The 20,623-nt window shown below is 41.9% G+C and overlaps 1 protein-coding gene across 3 annotated transcripts in view; it reads left to right on the forward strand.

Moving 5' to 3' along the window:
* Nucleotides 1-20,623, forward strand: part of LOC111248372 (uncharacterized) — a 74,377-nt gene that overhangs the window by 35,929 nt on the left and 17,825 nt on the right. For 2 of the 3 annotated variants that reach the window (XM_086983085.1, XM_086983086.1), the window contains one exon: nt 1,380-1,642. In XM_086983085.1, the coding sequence (XP_086839211.1) occupies nt 1,380-1,642 (263 nt within the window). Of the gene's footprint in view, nt 1-1,379; nt 1,643-20,623 lie in introns of those variants that run through there. The other variant, XR_015323355.1, reaches the window with a different exon arrangement.

Below are 20,623 nucleotides of genomic sequence, written 5' to 3' on the forward strand. Positions count from 1 at the left end.
CCATGGAGAAATTCGAAAAAGAAACCAAAAATAATTAGCGTCAAAGTAACGGCAATAATATTAAAAAGCAGAAGTCATGTTGCATCGACACTGGAAGCTTGTAGGTCTAAAACCCTTTCGAATACCACGCGTCCACTGAATCTAGATACATATATTATGATGGATGCGTTACTTATGAAACGTATCACCGACGCCGTTGAGAATCTGCGAAGTGAGAAACGGACCTGAGTTAGTTAATTTATTATTATCCTAAGGCCACTGTCACCTGAAGCTTATGCAGCATAAATAACGCGATCAAATGGTGACCGCATAGGGGCACTGCAGAACGAGAACAACACCGGGCAGTAGAGTGTTAAGGACGAATATATCCATTAATAGTATTGTTAAATTAAAGATTCGAGAAAAAAAAAACCAATAGAGACAGTAATATTGAACTTGGCACAGAGCAAATTAATGGCGGTCCCTATCATGCAGCATTATACGAATGAACACCTACAGATAGATACATAGAGACAAAATGTTGTTCAAACAATAAACAAAGGGCTATGTCATCGAATATGACTCGATCTACCTGGCATATACGCATGCGACAAACGCTTACAGGTTCAGTATCGATGTTATTATAATTATAGGTATTATGAAAGATATTGCAGAAAACGTAGCTGCACTGGCCTGTTGGGTTTGGGAGGCCCATTTATTTACACTTAATTGAAGTACTTCAGTGATTCGCAATGAGTGCCGTGTCCAGAGTAATCAATATTGCAAAAAAGCACAGCGAACAAAGAGATCGAAATAACTGACCATTGAAGAGCTGGCTGACTAATCGAAATAGCTTTAGAGCTTTAAGCTTAAGAGTTTTAGAGTGATGGTCACAATATCGCTATAATATCCAAAAACCAATCCAGATCTTATTGGCAATCGAATTACTGATGTGGGGGTTGCGTCGTGCTCGTCAACAGTACAACCATTTTCTAAGTTTAGCCTTATAACTAGCGTATGCTAGACATGCGCCGGAACGTGTACAGAACGTTACTTTCAAATATGATTCATTTACTCTGTGCTTCCTGCCATAGATAAAAAAAATCGAGATAATCCAAACCGTGATAATAATAATAACGATAAGCACATTACAGTCATTTATTTAATAGTTATCTAAGTACGGTATTAACACGAGAAGCACGTAAAGATCAAGGAGCTCAGAGCCGCTTGTAGACTGCAGATCTGAGCATTATGGACGTCTATGTCTATATATTGGCGCAACTATAGAGCGCGTTTCCTTCATCGTCGCCATGCTTCCGGCGGTCGCTTTTACAACGAACAGTGCTATCAGCGAAATTCTATTCAGACCCCATTCGAATTACTTCTTTTATTTATTTAAGGCTGTCCTGCCGGAGGTGCCACCGGGGTCGCAGGGAGTTCCCATAGGGAAAAACCCATAGCCGGCTTCTCGAGCGGAGACATATCTTCGAAATGGCAACCCCCTAGCTCCGATCGCTACGGCTCGGGGAGTTCGTTCGCTTGCGCCTCTCGTCCCCGAAGCTGCTGCGCCAATTCTAGCCTGGATGGAAGAGCTCCGGGAGGCACTTCGTGTGGCACACGCATGGTTTACGCGAACTGTGGCAGCGGCGACTTAATGACAACGGTAATATATCGTCCAATTAACAGTAATATATTAGAGTCCACTGGGTGCGGGGTGAACTTACCGCTAGCATTGAATTTATAACAATGACGAGTTTCGACCGCTAAGCGGTTGGCTAGCCCAAAGCCAGCCGGTAAGGGAAGTACGTTTATTATAATCATGTACTCTGCGCGAATATGCATATTTACAGGCAACAAATGGGCAGCTCCTATTACGGTATTAAAAAAAAACATTTCTAATAAGTTAAAGATGGCCCTTATTGACAAGGCGAAAAGAAAAAAAGAAGCAAAAAGATATAAGTTCCCGTATTACGAATGATCAAATATCGCTAATTGAGTTGTGTACTTCGGACCGAAGATTATCAGTTTCCTTGGGCTCAAAGCGTCATTTTTAAGAACTTCTTGTGGTGATTATTACGTATGCTATCTCGAAACCGTATACGATACTTCTCAGAATACGATAATTACATGCTGTTCGATATTCGTCCTTCTTAAAAAATATGCTCGTTCGTTAAAGTTCGATCAAGTTTTTGGCTTCATTCCCAATCACTTACACGACATCTGACTCCGAGTATCGACCAGTGTCTGAGACGGGCGGAAGACACCAACTTTTCCTATCGCCGTGCTCCGTTGATGAAGTCAACCCGTAACTACCGATTCTATTCATTTGAAGTTCAAATGTATTCAGATATACACTAGCCTCATTATTGAGCAGGTACTTCTTTTTATTAGACATAACAGTTTGTGTCCGCACACCTATCTTGCCCCGCACAGGCTAGCATTTTTAGGCTCAATGTCAACGTCAGTTCATTCAACGTGTGCCAATAGGGGTGTCGCAAAGTTTCGAACGGGTTCCTCTATGCCCTCGACTGGAACAATTCTAGTGTAATAGTCGCTGTTTGTTTGATTCGTGACTGGTTGAAGTACGACCTGCAGCAAAAGCCAGGTTGGCTCAGACTATTGTTGTCCTAGTAGGTTTAAGGGCTATGCTATTTGATATTTCTCGTTAATGCATTTTGCAATTAGTAATATTCTAGAAGATGGCCGTGGAAGACACCTGTAAATCAAATAAACGTACTGTGATGGCGGCGGCAGTGTCTATCAATGATAGACATTCAAAAATACTTTATCTCATCGCGTAAATGTACATATTTGTTTGTCCGTTTATTGCCTGGTTGATAGATGTTAATTGCTGCTTGCGTGGATAACTAAAACATTGCGAGACTGTTGGTATAACCATAACACAATTTTTCTGTGACAATAGATGGTGTCCTCGGACATCTCGCTCCAGTGTGCATCTAGGCCACGCTGGGGCAATGGTGCTTCCTTGCACGACATCAACATATTGACAAATGTATATTATCTATTCTGTCTAACTATATCTATCTGTGTATCTATAATATATTTACATAGAGCCATGTAGCATATAGTTTAATGTACGCGTAAATCGTCAAATGTGCCGTTACTCCATTTGTAAGAAGATGAAATCCATTCGCGAAGCTAAGATTCCAGTTAAACTTGTTATATTTCATCTCCTTGTCCTTATTTGAATGGATCACTGTTGTGCTCGATCGCGCTAAACCAGTGGATTAATGCAGAATGTCAGTAGAAGTAGGAAGAATCCTTAGTAGACGACACTCCGCACCCAGCATGTTGCGAGCTGTCCTAGGTCTCAGCCGGTTTTTCCTATTCTAAACATTGAGTAACTAACTCTTCGCTTCTAGACACGTTGCGTGTGTCATAAAAAGTACACAGGTGAAAGTATGATTCGTTTTTTTTTCGGATTTTGTGAATACTGCCAGCTACCGTTATTTCATTGATGAAACGCGCCATCTGCTGATATTCGTTGTGTTGTTCCATAATGGAACAGTGGGACCACAAGGTACAGTCAGTCGATCTTAAACACTACAATAACTATAGAGCAGTCTTGAATCGAGCTGAAAATTAGTGGACTATATTAATGGGCACCATAAACTTACAATCATGACGTAAACACTTGACTGAGACCGCCTTGACGCTCAGCAGTATTAGCGCGACCATACGTAAGTTCTTAGCAAACGACTCATAATTAATTAATTAATAATCAAAAACCCAATACTGATAGCGACATGGTGACAAAAATATCACTCTTGATAGTAGTATCATTCCTAGCAATCTGTGCTAACCTGATGACGGAAGTGCTGGCCTAAAGAAAGTCCCGTTGCAACCTGGGGGCGTAAAGCAAATACCCCATAAGGCCTTCCATGAATAAACGGTCATGATGTATTAATGCACACGAACTTACACCCTCATGATTCTCGTTTGTGTCCATGATAAAGCCAACTGACGTTAACGTCGGCAGGTAGCCTTAAACATGAATTCCCATTAATATAAGGATTACAAGATGAACATTTGAACGGCGCCGGCGGGAACTGTAAATTGAATTTCATTTGTCAGTGATTCAAATTAACGAATGCAGCATGAACTTGTGCTCGTTGCGTGTAGGGTTCATGGCTCATAGAAAATTTCTACTGTGACCTATATGTTTGCTGTAGCTGCATGGCCGAATAACAGGCGCTTTTTACCCTCATCAGAACCTCGAAGTCTCACTATCCTCAAAAAAAAAGTAATAGACATCAACATCCATTAAGCATTCGAGGAAATTAATAAAGCGGCATTGAGCCTCACGTTGAGCCGGAAACGACAAATCAGTGAAGCTAATAAAATCTTCTTGAAAATCATACTTTAAAAAATCACTCAACACTTCTGAAAGCTTTTCAAATGATCCCGTCTTAGACATTAACACGATCCTATCGTACCATGCGCTGATTCGAGTAGAGAAATCCGTTCCGCATTTCTACCTCAATTCAAATTCTGTTGACGTCGGTTAATGATTTCTGTGCACAGAACTGTTGATGCGTGTGTATAATATATCGCGTGTAAATGCTCACTAGGTGAATCGGTCCTAGATAATCAGCCATCAGATCAAATCAGATCACGTCATACAACAGCACGTACTCCCTGCGGTGACTAGCCGAGTAACACGTATATTGAACGTTCTCTTAGTCCTGTTTCTTCTGGCTTCGTGGTTCCATTCCAGCGAACCACTTACTGCCGGCTCAACTTAATACATCACCACTGATAGCAACGGCACCGTCGCTTTTACTCCACGCGCCATTATAACCGCGCCCCATGGTAGAATAGGTGAGCCGCGCGAACCACCGATACAGCGTTGCTATCCCGCTATTGCTGGCACAATCAAAAAGTAGAGGGTCTAATAGTAATATTGCTTACTGGGAGATAAATCCCTCTTCCTTTTCGTTACCGTCGGCTTTGCCGCTGTGTTGTGAGTCCTTTAACGGACTTCTGTCGTTTGGCCCGTATTGCTACGCCAACCTCCTTTACCTCTGCCGTCTCTGTCTAACGGAGGGGTCAGTCAGTCGGTCGGTCAGTTCAGCTTGACTAAGTTCAGAGCTGAGAAACGATCGGTCCGGTCGGCTCAACCGGACTGTCGCGTCCAAGCCCCATATTGCGCTATTTCCCATGTCTAGCGGCCCGTTCTGTTACAGGTAGCGTCCACTCCACTAGACCATTATCAACTCGCTCGGGCGTCTGTCTGACGGTCCGGCTGTAGTATCTGTCAGACATCCAGCCAACATCCGTTCGTAGGCAGGCATTTATCCCTCTCTACGCATCCTGTCTCTGACCCCAGTTGACGTATGTCAACTATTCTCGGATTGCAAAACACGTGTTTCACCACACACGTCAAACGCCAAGCTGCTAGCGGGGAGGCCCAAGAACACCCAAGCTGTAACAGACGTTCGGCAAGATATGGCACCGCGACCCATGGGACAGTCAGTCAGCGGCGCGCTAAGATCTCTGATGCATTCAGAATTTCATCAAACAGAAAAAGAAAATACTGTCCAACCACTCACTCAGGAACAAACAGTCGGCTCCGACTGTCGCTGCTGTCGAGCGCTGGGCCTAGGTCAGATGTTGCAATGCAAGAAGACATCACCTGTGTACGATAGACGTCGTTGTATTGCCAGTTTTTTTTCTATCGTTGTTTCGTCTCTGCCGCAGTAGCAGCAAAAATAATCGTGTTGGTGCTGTCACCTAGTGAAAACGTGCTCACAGACAATGGTCGACCAATGGTAGAACAATCCCAATAGCAGCACGATGAACTGCGGCAGCAGCTCCAGCTCGAAAGGTAGTAGAAGTAGCGGTAAAAAAAAGAGCACGTTACGCTCTTTCGCGGTGATGATCATCTTATAAGCAAGCTTCTACTGGTATTGTTGGACGATACGTATAGATCTAGCCGGACGCATAGATTAACGGCAGCAATAGGAACGTGAAAGAAGACGTACTAGTCGCCGCTTACTAACACTGTACACTGGTATCCGTTCGTCCGTCGGTGGCCATATTTGCCAAGTTCTGCCGTGCAGCATGGCAGTGCCATTTCAGTCGGATAGCACCACTAGCACGGCTAGCGTCATGCACAGAGCAAGCAATGCGTCTCTTTCCCGCAACGATAAAACGTTCCAGCTAATTCGACATAAGTCTCAGCGCGTTCGTAACCAAACTCATATGCAGAAGCATTCACGCTTAGAGGCATCGATATATAACGGCAGGCATACGGATATCACAAAACAAAAGTAACACCAACGGCCATCGGGAATTTGCTCGTATACAAGATAACAACTCCAGCTGTAAGACGACATAGACATAACTAAGCATGAAAATTATCAACAATGAGGGACCATGTCGTCGAATATATGGAAGATTATAGCTCTGTCGTTCGTTACACTGCACGCTTCGCACTTGATGAGTGGAAAGTTTCGGCAAAAGTAGATGCTTTTTTCCATCATTATCTAGACGAAAATCGTCACTTCGGCAAATTCCAGCCGCAACGATCGTCCCATGCAGTGCACGCTGACAGGCGTAAAACTTCCTACGCATTCATGTATTGAAGGGTGACCAATTGACGCGCGAACCCTGGTTTAAACAATGCGTATTCATACCGAAGCTTAGACCATATGGGATTTATACGATATTACGGAAGGCAATGACATCTCGCGTTGTCTGAAATCAGTTGCTGATCTATACACATCCCCAGCATCCAGATTAGAGCAATGAAGTAAAAACACAAAAATTGTCACAACTAACTTACGAGCAGATTGTGTATATGATTAGTTTTTGGTAAGAGTAGATTTATTTCGCGTGGCTTATTGTAGTTTTTGCTATCTCTTCGGGATCGAGGGGGAAAAAGTGGGGAAATGCTTTCACAACGAGAAGAAGTAGAACGACGTATACATTTGAACGGTGACAAACTAATACAGCCGACATTTTATTAAAACATATCTATAATGTAAACAGTTAATCAAATATTCGGTCAACTTCGAGAACTAGACACACTTCAGACTACTGCTAAACGTTGGCTTTCACCAGCGCCCCCTACCGTTCGAACTCGGTGGCGTTTCTACCTAGTTATACTTCAGAGTAGTGCAGAATACGTTGTCGTATTCTTGTCTACCGTATTCGTATATCTATCGTATTCGAAGTGGATAAACATATACAAAATCCGATTCTGCCAGGGCGAATATCACTTCGTTTAAACTGGGATCGATCGCAGTGTTTTTGATGTATATAGCCAGCTACGAACGCACAAAGCCATAAGATATCCCATCTAGGGGCGTTTTTTTTGTGCTTTGCCAAATCTAAAACGTATATTCTACTGTTTGCCATAGATGTTCCGTCCCAGTCTACCACTCGCGTTATGACAGCGACGATCATCTCTGTTTGTTTACTGTTCCCAAAACAGGCAAACAAACCCATCGCGCTTGTCTCCGGTAGTGGTTATCGCTTATTTCGTATGTCAAGATTTAGCTCAGAGAAAGAAAGTCAAATCATCGTCTCCTGCCGATAGAATATGATGTAAATAGCTTTCGTCTTCTTCCCGTTCCGTTTTTCTTCGGGTTTGCTTCTTGTCGTCGTTGAAGGGCACGGTTATGGGTCTACTCCTGTACGATTGAACATATTTCTCAGAGCCCTAACGGCACCTGTACATAGATAGCGGTTTCAATTCATCAAGAAATCACATATCGAAGTAGCCCTACATACGACTGAACTTATGCGAGTGAATTATCAACACACGTAGTTGCAGTAAAGAGAATATACGGATCTTGTTCATGCATATGTTTAATCTATCCCATTGGGCTTGTACCGGTTCATTTTTTTATGTTTAGGGGAACAACGTAGCTAAGCGTGGCGGCCGTTACATTTGCTGTACTGACAAACAAGCAGAATAAGTAAAGTAAATCATTATACTATAAGGTGCAGATTGCACCTATATATATATGTATATATGTATAAAATGTGGGTCATATAAATATATATATGTGACAATAATGCGCACTAGGAACTCTAAAAAACAATGTTATGCTTGATTATTATGTAGTCGTAGAATTAGAAGCGGACGTTTGTAGCGTCGACGAATTTCAAATTGCTGCTTTAGATTGCCACTTTCGTATGTACCATCGGATACATGATACGACAGGCGCGTATCTATAATGTACAATGATATCCATTGATTGATATTAAGGCGGACAGGCATAACTTTGTCGCTGGCTCACAGGAATGAGCACTTGACAACCGCCTGCTCCCCACTTACATAGTCGCAATATTTGTAGAATAATTTTTGACGCACCCCCGACTGTATATTCCCTCTCAGTGGGTTTAACTTCACGTCGCGCAGATCTCCTCCTGCGCGTGTCAGGTGGGACTCCGTTAGTTCAACAAGTGACTGGTGGATGTTCGACGCCATTGGGGGGCGTCCCACAACACGGATCTTGCAACAACAGTCCCAGACGATTAGATTTTCCGCCGTCAAATTCGCAGATCCGTTGTCGGTGAAACAGGAAAGGACGCACTCTTTTTGCTTTTACCCACAATTTGGTACAAAAGGAATTCCCGTACCTATTCAAGTCCCCTACTCTATGGAGCACCACTGACTTGGCTTTATCACTGGCTGGCAGAAACGAGCATTTGACAGCCACTTGTTTCGCGCCTATATAGCCATAGTTGCAATTTAATTTATGTATATATATATATATATATATATATAGAGAGAGAGAGAGAGAGAGAGAGCACGGCGTGTGCTAGAACATTCACTCAACGATATTATTGTCTCGTGCTTGCGTTAATTAAGCAGCACTATCGATTAGGACGCCATTGTATTGATAATAATAGAAGGGTGTTTTTTTTTTTTGTCGATAACACCAGTATATACAGTAATAATTGTGACGTCGATGTTGACTGCGAGTGATTTTGCTGCTCGAAGAGTAAGTAGAGTCAAAGCAGCTGATTTCGCTCCCTTATAATGGCCCAGCTGTATAGTACATTGATCAGTTAATAACAAACATATTGTTTGCGCTTTTTGTGGTTGAAAGCTGCAGTTCATGCCCGATTCCTGTCTTTTGACGGATTAGTAATTTTTTTCTAATTTAGTGCAAAAATGACCATTGCAAGACGTCTCTGCGATTGCTGTCAACAATGCGAGACGTAATTCTGTAGCTTCGCTCTCGATCAAATCTTATTGCTGCGCCTTTCGTTATGTCCGGTTGTATTCTTGTATTTAAAATAGTCCGCTCGACGATACTCGAGAGAGGTCACACGATGTTTTTGTTTCAGTTAGCGACCCTTCATTGCCGTCGTTATTGACGAACTCTGCGCAACACTCGCACAGTCTCTGACTGCCGATGGCAGATTTGTTGTATTGAAGGAACGTACTCGCTGTTAAATAATCTGATTAAACACTTAAAGCGTATTTTTCACACGGATAATCGTACATATACACGTGTATATATATTATACGGACACCAGTTTTAGATAGAACGGCGAGGTAAGCTTTCACAATTGCTTATATACTACCAAAGACTAAGGCAAAAGAATCGACTGCTCCCATGAAAGAAGGTGTAATCGGAAAAAAAACAAAGACTATTATAATAATATTAACAATAATACATAAATAATATAAATACATAAAAATAACGATATTAAGCATGGCACACGCATGACAAGTTAAAGTGGTCCTTGTTGTGAAAGTAGAGCGTGCAATTTTCATATGCAACTTTATCGAAGTTATTAAGGCAAATGCTTGCCACAGAGTGTGATTTAGGGAACCATTCTGTTCTCTGGTCCATTCGCTTAATTAAACCTTCGCCTGTCATGGTAAAGATATATATATATATATATATTGTTGCCGTCTATTATCCGACCATTAAGTACGATTAGCCTTTTAATTATTATAATATATGACGAAAGAGATAAAGATCCTATTTAAACGATTTCTCTACAAAAGAAAGTTGACAGAGGCTAATAGGTAATTTGTTTCAATATTCATTCGTTGGTTACTCAACTAAGGAACCTTGAGTGATGATAACCATCGTGGACAAAACTGGACGACTATGGGTGGTTGATTACGCGACCTCTTATCTGAACACCTTTTCGTTTTTAACAGCGACAATCACGACGACGATGCTCACAGGGATGATGATACATGGGTAAAGTGAAAATTGATAAAGAGAAATATACAAAAAAAACACACACACACACACACACACGGGCGCGCGCCAATAACAAAGAAAAAAAAACAACACGGCAAGCATGCACGGTGCTCTTCAGGCTTCTTAGCGAACCAGAATCAACTTCAGATTTCTTAAATGTAGATATAAATATCAGTGATTCTACTGCCCTTTCGCAAGAAATACAACAGCACCGTCGGGCAGAATGAAACGCTCGATAGTACAATGTCTTTCCGGTTTGTGGATGTTTCATCCTAGCGGTAGACCAAGCTGCATATACCAGTATAGAGGTTCCGTTCATTTGTTATCAAAATGATGTAACTGCAACTTTAGAAAACTCAATGAGACAAAACTGATTCAATAGTGTTCCTCACTTTTGTCCGCTTATCTGAATGATTCAAGTGAACGCTTCACGTTCCTATTAAAAGACAAGCAAAACGAACGGGCTCTAACTTTCTCCAGTACAAACGGGTCCCTATACTGGCTATGTTAATTTTACTTTCAAATAGGTAAGCTTAAAGCGGTTGTGTGACATCATTTCGTTTCAGAATGAAAGGCAGGTAACACCGCTCCGCGAGCGCTTCTGATTTTGAAACGCTCGATGAATCGAATGGCTATATAGCATACGTTATATTATGGACGTCGCTCCCTCACGCAGAGAACACGGCGGGGTTTTCCTTTTTTAAGCGTCCAACTTTATTGTCTTTTCATTAGCGCGTATCGCTCCATTGTGATCTGTGGTGATCAAGTCCCCGGTCGCTGTCTCTGCAACGGCCACAACGGTCCTGTTTGATACGGTGAACTCATATTCCTCCAAACGATTCCTCCTAGCGGAGGCGACGTGCGGTATTTATAAATTACCACATACATGCTTGAATGTGCTATTATAATAATGATCCTATTATTTGAAATAATGTCGATCATCTGAATCTGGGAAAGCGTGAATAGACAAAGAGGCACCAAGAAAGCGCAATAAGAGGCGATGAAGTCAGGTGACAGCATTGCGTCGGCTACTTGGATAGCAATGATGATGACGACGACGACGATTGAGGTCTAAAGAGTTATAGTAACGGAACGAAGCCGTAGAAACAATGACCCTTAGGTTCAAGTAACATTAATTAAATAGACAGAAATAAACATCGAACGTGCAGTGTTTCATTAGAAGCTTTGATAAAAGCTTTAGAAGCGTTTTCTGCAAAAAACGTTGGTCGGAATGTCGTTGCGAACAACTGCCGACGTAGCAGATGGACTCTCATTCAAATGAGGCCTAAGGCCGAACAGTTCACTGAGAGAAAAAGGGGAAGATGCTCTAAAGTTCGTTCTCTCTGTCTTACGTTGCTAATTTACACTATCTGTAGAGATGCCGCCACTGTTATTCTATTTATTCAGCCTATTGTCAAGGCAGGGAAGAAAACAGTTCTGTTACGGTAACAAGTTTGCCTATTACGCGGTGCTTAACTGCGTGTAAGAAGGCTCTTCTAATAGTCATAATATGTCACGATGCTGTACGACAGCAGTTCTATGGGGTCGCCCCAAACTCGACCACCAGGCCAGGTGACGTGATTCGTGGGGCAGTCAAGAATAGAGTTTACTCTAGTACATGACGAGTGTTCGATAGGTGTACGTCCAAATTGAGTAAAAGTTCTACTGTGTTGTTCATTGCAGTAGCGATAGCCCAAAAGCTCTTCGTACGTTTTCTGTTTATTAACATCTAGACCGCATTGGCATTATCGAATCGAGATAGGGGAGATAAAATGTATTTTGCTCATACTATACCCAATCATTATCAGCTTGTCCTTGCGGTGAAATTTTCGCCATACTTAACACCGGAGACAGTTTAAAAGAGGCTTGCGTGGTCTTCGCTACATTTGGAGATGATCTTTTCTTAGCTACGCGCAAAGAACAATGAAAAACATTGTTTCTGAAGTGAACTTAAAAGGAGTCCAAAATAAATGTCAAGTTCTAGACCCTCCGTCGACTTGGAGTCCCTTTCAACGGTACGCGTGAGGAGGCGTTCCGTGGTTAACCAATCTTCATCGCTCCATTCCACAGCATTCGTGGGGTGATTATACACAAGAGCAAATAATAATGATAAATTATCACAACTTGATTCATAAAGAAAATAGGCAATCAACTGCCGCCTAACTTGGAAACGGCTTTAATAGTGCTCAACGATGCGACCGTTAGTTGGAACAAGCGGACCTGTCAAGATGAAACAAATTACAGAGAGATTAACGCGTGCACACACCCAAGCTTAGAACAGCATACGTTACTTCATATTTTTTTATTTATATACATTTGCAGTAATGTTGATTGCATGCCGTTTCTATTCAGCATTCGTGCAAGTATAAAGTTCGTAATCATCAGAAACGAAGCGTAGCAAAAACCTGTATTGAAGAGAAGCTGCGCTTGTCGATTTTATACTGCTGTATATATATATATATATATATATATATATAGCATCCGATTGTTTTATTTACTTTTTAATTTATTTATTTTATATCGCAATGATTTCTAAGCGGCTGATATTGACGATTAAGCTCTAATTTTCATATAACTAACTAAAAAATTAACAGAAATACAGGCCAAATTTGATTTTTCATTGATAGCAAGTTAGCGATACATCTACCCGAATGAGTTTTGTCTTTTTTTAGAAACGATAAGAACATTTTTAGTATGTATTGTAAAAACAGTATGGGTGCATAGTTGGACGGAAAAGTGTTTACCTTTAGTGCCTTTTCTGTCTGCTATCTATCCACTAATTAATTATAGTTAATGACGACGTGTGGCGCAATGTGAACACTTCGTAGCTGCAACATTTCGTTGAGTCACAACGAAGTCGTAATGATATTTTTCAGTTGATGCCAGCCTTCACCGCAGGTGCCGTCATCGTGGAGACGTTCATCAGTACACATACAAAATACATAGACGTGATAGGTTTTATGAAGGCAATTATGCATATATAACAGGCAAAGATACCGGGTATGGGGTGTACCGAGACGAACTCCTCGTCAATTCCACGCCGTAGTACTACATAAATAATGTAATCATTTATATAGAAGCTGAAGTGGGAACGCATTCTGTGCTGCATTTGATCATGTTGTTATCCATCTATCTATAAATGTGCTGTTCAAATGCGTATACGGTTAATTTCGGTTTCAGTGAGGTAGACTTGTCCAAGATTATATCGTAATTCATTAGGTGATCGAAAGCCTGTAACATGTTTCTTTAGCTAGATATTTCTAAATATGACTTCAGGAACGTGGTCGATTGGGTATTCTAGCTTTACCCTATACGTCGATCGTTATTAACACTAACCCGATGATACTGGCGAGTGGTATACGGGGACGAGACAAAACTAAAATTGTAAAGAGACTTATTTGAAAAATGAAAAATATCATAAACTGAAATTGCTTGTGCTCAACAAAGCACAGTATATAGGCTATGTTTCATCTACAGTCACTGGAGGAGACATAAGTTTTCGTGCTGTAAATAACTCGACGTCAATGTATTGAAGCACAACAGAGGTTTCATATACGTGGCGCCTTTTTGTATCATCTCTTGGATTCATCCCGCCTACGTGGTAGAGCATGTCTTATGAGAGAATCCTACCCAATCTGATGATAAAAAGTCGTCTTTCAGAGAACATCTGCCAAATTAGACGTAACATTCAACGTGCAGACACCTTAAATAGAAACGATGTATCGTAAACGTGCGTAAAATATAGTATTTCCACATATGGATTGATCTTCTGTTCATAGGTTACGTCACCTTTATCCAGTTGAAAGTACCATATCAATGTGCGTCAGCCTCGTTTTCGCGTCTTTAACGGCTCTCGAGTTCTCGCGCACGGTCTTTGTGTATGTGTGTACGTAATCCCTGAATATGATAGTAAACAATCCAGGAGACGCGCGGGTGTTGCCTCAGTTGCTATTCAACGGTTGCTCCCCATCAAATTTTCGGGGGAGTTGTGACTGAACTCGAATTCAAACTGTGTATGTCAGACGGAGGACACCCACACTCCATACTTTTGATGGTCGCATTGAACCATATAGTAGCTGGCAAACTGAGTCACAGTCTTCAAGAGAGCATTAGTGCTAGAGCATTGTCGTGCTCTGCAGTACGACACTCGTGCATCATACCTTTGTGTCAGGGACATCGATGTGTCCAGATTTACGTAGATATTTGATGTTACATGGAGGATCGAACGGAATGAACTTATATAAGGCATATTTCTAATTCTGTGTTAATTTAGCCGCCCCGCCGACAATTCCAATTAGGTGGAAAATCAAAGTTCCTCATTGCTTGTTGAACTTCGCTCTATGTTTCAATTTTTTTTTTATTTCTATTTTTTCTATGATTTCTAAAAAACAAGCAGCTCATAGTTATGAGGGATAACGGCGTTCACTTTACGCTCACAATATTTATGTCAGTCTGTCTCTCCCTTTTCGTGTCGTTTTTTTTTTAGATAAGGATAGATACAGATACCTTCGAATTTTAAGACCGGTTGTCTCTTTTTGCCTTGTCTTCTACTGCATTTCACTCTGATTATCGATGGTGACCGAACGTTAAAATCGATTGATACGTTCGCAAGGACTTCGCGCCAACGTCGGAACAGGCCGGTAACGTCGTCGTTCCTAAATTTGTTTGTCCCTTCAGAGATCGATGCACCAATATTATGCGTCGCAGTTGTCCTCATTCATTGCCGTCTTGCCGTTTACCTTCGAATTTAAATATATGCGCTTGCTGGATTAAGCATCGATCACGGTCGGATTTGTCTACCTTTAGGTTATTATCATCAGGTTCTTTAATTATGTCGTGTTTGAAACAAAGCACAACATTTATTATCGCTGCTTGCATCTCTGAACTCGTTCGCCCGAGCTCACTCGTTTCTAGCTCGCGAGACGTTCGAGCCCCAAGCGTTCGCAATCGTGGCTTATTGTTCTTGCTGGGGGGACTGCCGCTGCTATTGTAGCTGCACACTCGTAGGACATCGCCGATGATGTCATTGTAATTAAAGGCAACAAGTTCCAACAACGAGATCACTCTGAAATCTCCTAACAGACGCATCGTTTGTAAAGGGGCACTGTTTTACTTACACGTTACCGGTAATAGTAATAACATCAATTTAGTTGAAGCCCCAAATACTGCAATTGTAGATGAAGTTCGGCAAAATGTGAGATAAATATAGGCAGGTCGGAAAATTTCATACTTGACACAGATATCACGTTTATCGATATGGAAATTGTTAGTAAGTGCTATATTTTATACTGGGTTACAAAGAGCTCCACTTGGTTTTGATAACTTGCGAAAAGGTCACGCAATGTTATGAGAACGTTTTGCGACATCTAAATATATGCCTACGTTTTTGGACAGTTCGCAAAGCCGATATGGACGAGATGGCGGAGGCTGAGATAACAGTCAGAGAGGCTTAAATTGACGTGCGACACAAGCGGCATCACGATATAATCACATACTTATAAAACAATGGTACCAACTGAATTTACATGGCCATTAGAGCATCATTCGTATTATCGCGTCTGTTTTTGAGAGTATAGACGACGCTGATTACCGTCGCTACCGAAGCTGCTTTCTATGTCTGTCCATGTTCGTTGAATTTGCCTTGTATATAGGACGCCAGTAACGCTATCTGTCCGTTTGTCAACATGTAGGCTGGCTATGGCGCTACTCGGTAACGCTACGCTAGATTGGAACCAACGGCTGATGGCAGCCGTGATTTTGACGCTTCAGACTATTCGAAGCCAGTTTTTTTCTTTTCGATTCTTGTTTATTATCGCAGAACTCGCTTGAGCAACATTTATATAAGCTTCGTATACTCGACGCATGAAACGTACGACAAAAGATGCACCGTCAGATGGAACTAAGCGAACGCGTACACATAAGTTACAGTTAAGTGGCTACTTACTGCCTATCATATTCAAGCACAGTCATGGCTTATTGACTAAGTTCATGTCGATTCCCATCGGCAGAATTATTCTTCGTTGTTCGATTGGGCCAACGTAAGTTAGCCGGTGTACACATATAGACATGTTTTATATCTATATGATTGAATACCGTGTTATCGAGCTCTGCTATTGAAGCGTACTGGACACGTATCATATAAAGCAGCAGTACGTCTCTAGTTTCTTTTTCATATACCTGTAAGGAATTGTATTGCGCGACATACAACTTGCTGATCGTTCTTTATCCTGTGAGCACAGTAGAATACGTACGTCGTAGAACCTATACGCTCCCTATATATATCTATATATATGTATGTATGTACATATATATGCCGCATCTTCATCCCAAGCACAACTCCATCTACCGATGGGTATGGTTCACGCTGATAATGCCAAGGTGAACTATCAGCCACCGTGTATTAATATCACAACATATGTAGGTATTTGATGCTGATATTAAGACTATGGCTACTGGTATATCTGGAGAATGTGACGTGAGTCGTCTCCACGTCCAGCGTATATCTTAATAAGACCTCATCCGAACGCCGTCGTCTAATACGCTACGTCGGATGCACGCCGGCAGAGGCTGAAGCAGGATGTACAGCCGACAAGAGTGCTTGCGCCCAACGAGTCGTAACGGATTCCATTCGTGTGATAGACGAAGATACAGTGAAACCATATATGGAACCATCCATGACTAATATAGTAAAAACTGGGATGTTATGGCTTGGACTGATATAGTAAGGAGCTAACAACGAAAGCCACGAATAGAAGAAAGGCCGTGTTTTTTTATGGTTATATAGATTTTTGCGTTGGATATATTTTGACAGTCTCATTATCACGTTCACAAGGGAATCAAGTCCTCCTAAAGATATTTATTATAATTTAATTATTGCGTTCAGTCCTGTTTGCGTACGTATATACGAAACCGAACTCCCAGCAGACGGTCCACGGGACAGACCTGCATATATTTGGAGTGCCCATGCAGAATATTCTCTTTTATACTATAGGTATTAGTTTTTTCAGAGTATAGTCAACAACTGCAAGTTACGTCGACCGTCTGCTAGGACAAATCACCACTCGCCCGGGCTGAGATGATCGTATCGAACCCGCTAGATGTGTGGATTCTGTGCTGGGTGCCGTCTGGATCATATCGTTGAGTTCTAGATAAAAGGCCGATTGAAGGCGTACAAAGAAATGGCGATAAAGATACTGTCCATTATCCAGATTTATACATGCAAAATCTAGTGTCACTGACAATGAACACCGTTTAGGAACTACGTGGAGCACAGACGAGAAGTGAAGGCATCTGTACTTCGTTGTCTTGCTGCCGTAACCAACTGAATGTTAAAGAACAATGATTATCTATTTGACTTTATTTACTGTTGACGGAAATGATAGTCATCGATAAGGTAGGGTCTTGGTCATTAACTTTATACTTCATAATCGTTTATTTGGGCAACGATATGCTTTTATTAGACATCTATTCACTCGTGGGTCAAGAAGTGGGACGCAAGACGTTTAGTCGTATTACACTGCGAAAATCTGCTAGGTTCAAATACCGAAAATATTTAAACAGTTATCAAATAACACCTCAATAATTTCCTATAGATTGCCAACTATTTCTGATACGATGGGCTTATTTCACGCACAACAAATCACGGTAGAAAGTGTTGGAGAAAGTGGTAGTTATTGAAAGTGAAGAAAGCATGATTACGCCGTGTAGCGGATAAAATCAAGAAGTTTTTATTCCACATTACTGAATACCAACCATTAAGGTAACCATTTGTCGTTTTTTGGTAAACTTCCTCTGTAACAAGTGCTCCTATAGATATTGTACTGCGGCAATTCCAAAACATAACTACCATATCCCAATACGGAACTGGAAACTACAATTCTAATGGAATCATTTCTTGGCAGTCTAACAAGTGAGGTACAACAGCAGTGGCAGTGGCAAGCACGCGAAGTTTGCTGGAAGCTCCCGCTGGAAGTTTCATCCATTTCAAGTTTCCCCTTTCTACAGGTAGCGATATAAAATAGCGTACCGTTGATGAATGTCTATTTAAAGTGGAGCATCATTTATCGTGTTAAGGGCTTTCTATGTTTAATATAAAATTAGCTTTTGATTTTTAGCATGGAACCGATCCTCTTAGCGGATGCGAGCCATTACAGACGAGTTGATCAGGCTGGGGCTATTAGCCATACACAGTGAACATGATGGTGTCAGCGTGTCGTTATCGTCTGCTACGACAGTATTTACTAAGCCTAGCACTAAAGGGGAGGAAGGAAGGGCGATTTCGTTCATTCCGCCTACCCTCGTACGGTTCCAAGAGTGAACGTGTTTGGTATGTGCATCTCTTCGGGACAGTCCAACCACGATGGCGATATGTGAGGTCATCACCCCGGGCGTCACCACCACTCTTCGAAGCTGGTGAACCGATAACGCGTTGAAACGGGCGTTACTGTTAAAGTCACCAATGTGCTCTATGTTGCCTGTGTATGAGATATAGATAGCAGGAAAGGAAGTGGCTCGGTAGTAACGGCGACTAGCGGGAGCTTGGAAAACGTGCATAGTCAGTCGAGCAGTGGTTCGTTCAAATAGCTGTGGCCCCACTCGCCAGTGACCCGCCAGTTTTAAATGTTACACCGTCTATGCGTATCGGCAGAGCTGGTGGGACTAGGTAGGTTTCAGCGAAGCGTTTGGCCACACCGTTATAGGCCGGGCTCATTGATGGGCACGGTCCGTACATAAATCCAGAGAGGAAGCAATAGTGTAATATTAGTGTTTCAGATGACTTCCCGTCGGTTGGTCGTACTTGGTCGACTAACGAATTTGCCCGTTAAACAAAAACGTAATAGTGGTACCCGTCTCTTAAATACTCAGAGTGCTTTGGCACGTGTGAATAGCGCCCTTAAGTAGAGAATAGGAAAAGGTATAGAACACTGAGGAGGCGAGTACATAACTTATTTGCCATGCGCGGTCATCAGTTGTCATCGTGACCGTTTAGAAGGACGATGTGTGGGCAGAAGCGTCAAAGCGACGTCTTCCAACGGCAGAAATAGTCGAAAAAATTCAACCCATCCAATGAATGCAAAGTTGCTATGGGTGCGGAAGAACCCATACGATGAAGAAATACAGTCGTACATTGACGAGGTTCATAGTAGTGGTCGCGGTGCCTGCAGCGAGAGCCAGGTGCAGCTCAAAGGAGTGCCACCGCGTTGCCTCACAAGTCCTCACAGGACGATGCTGATGATCATGTGCTGCTTTTTCCTTCGGCTTGGTCTTTCCTTTTTTTTTTTTTATCGACTTTGTTTTCGCTAGGCAGCCAAGCCACAGGACCGCTTTACAACGCTACGACTAGGAAAAGTCATCACGAACATTGCGCTGAAATGTAAAAATATACCAACGGTGCAATACTTTATATGGCCCAGGTTTTCATGTGTTAGTGGATGCAAGTTCAATAGTATAAACACGTGTAACATCGCAAGCGTCAGTAAGAACCGTATTTCTAATAGACACCAAAAATTCGATTCTCCTAAAAAAAAAAAAAAAAAAAAAATGCATTTTCCATAGTTCTTACAACACGGAAAAATGTACATCTGTTGATCGATTTGCCGCTGCGTGTACTGAAAAACACAGTACATGTTATGAGATACGTCGAAATCAATTCAAATTTACCATCTGCTTATTGCTTCTACAGAATATCAACGGGTCACTAAGTAAGTGGCATTTAAGGCACCATAGAGCGATTACAGGACTAAAATTGGTTTGTCTAATTATGCCGCTTTTCTCTTCATTCAGTCATCGTATAAATACAGTTCTGCCGTCTGTGTCTGGCCAATTTCGGTTGTCTAATTCAATAGTTTGTAAATCAAATTGAAATTTAACGGAACTCTTCCGTCGCCGAAGCCAGGTGTCAGCCCGGATGTAGCACAACTCGCTTCGTAGCCACACGACAGAGACCGAACGCTGATCACTGAAGAAAAAATAGGTCTGATCAAAAAGCCTTTAAGTTCGCTTCGCTTTAAGCAGGTGATCACCGTGAAATGGACACTGTGGAATTAGGATAAAATCAAAGGAACATAAATAGGAATCTTTTCTCTTTACTCCGTCTTTGCGGCTTCGATAATCAGGCACAGAGGCAACGAGCCTACATGACGACAATAAACAACAGTGAGATCTGAAACCAACAAAAGCATGCGAACCTATACCGAAGCTGACCCATAGTAGCAGTTGACGCTATCGAGCAGTAATTGAGCATAATATTTACCGTTACGGGGTATTTTGGATGCGGTAAGTCTCGCTAAAAGATTGTCGTTTGTCTGATCAGATTTCCATGAACAAGGTTTATGTAAGTTTTAAGAGATCATTGACAGGCTTGAAAGCTGCCTAGAGATTCTGGAAGCGGCCGAGACCCGCAAACGCGAGAGATCGGCTGGAGGCCAGTAGCGGACAAGTGA

The sequence above is a fragment of the Varroa destructor genome, unplaced genomic scaffold (genome assembly GCF_002443255.2).
Source record: "Varroa destructor unplaced genomic scaffold, Vdes_3.0 BEIS01000003.1, whole genome shotgun sequence".
Classification (NCBI taxonomy): Eukaryota; Metazoa; Arthropoda; class Arachnida; order Mesostigmata; family Varroidae; genus Varroa; species Varroa destructor.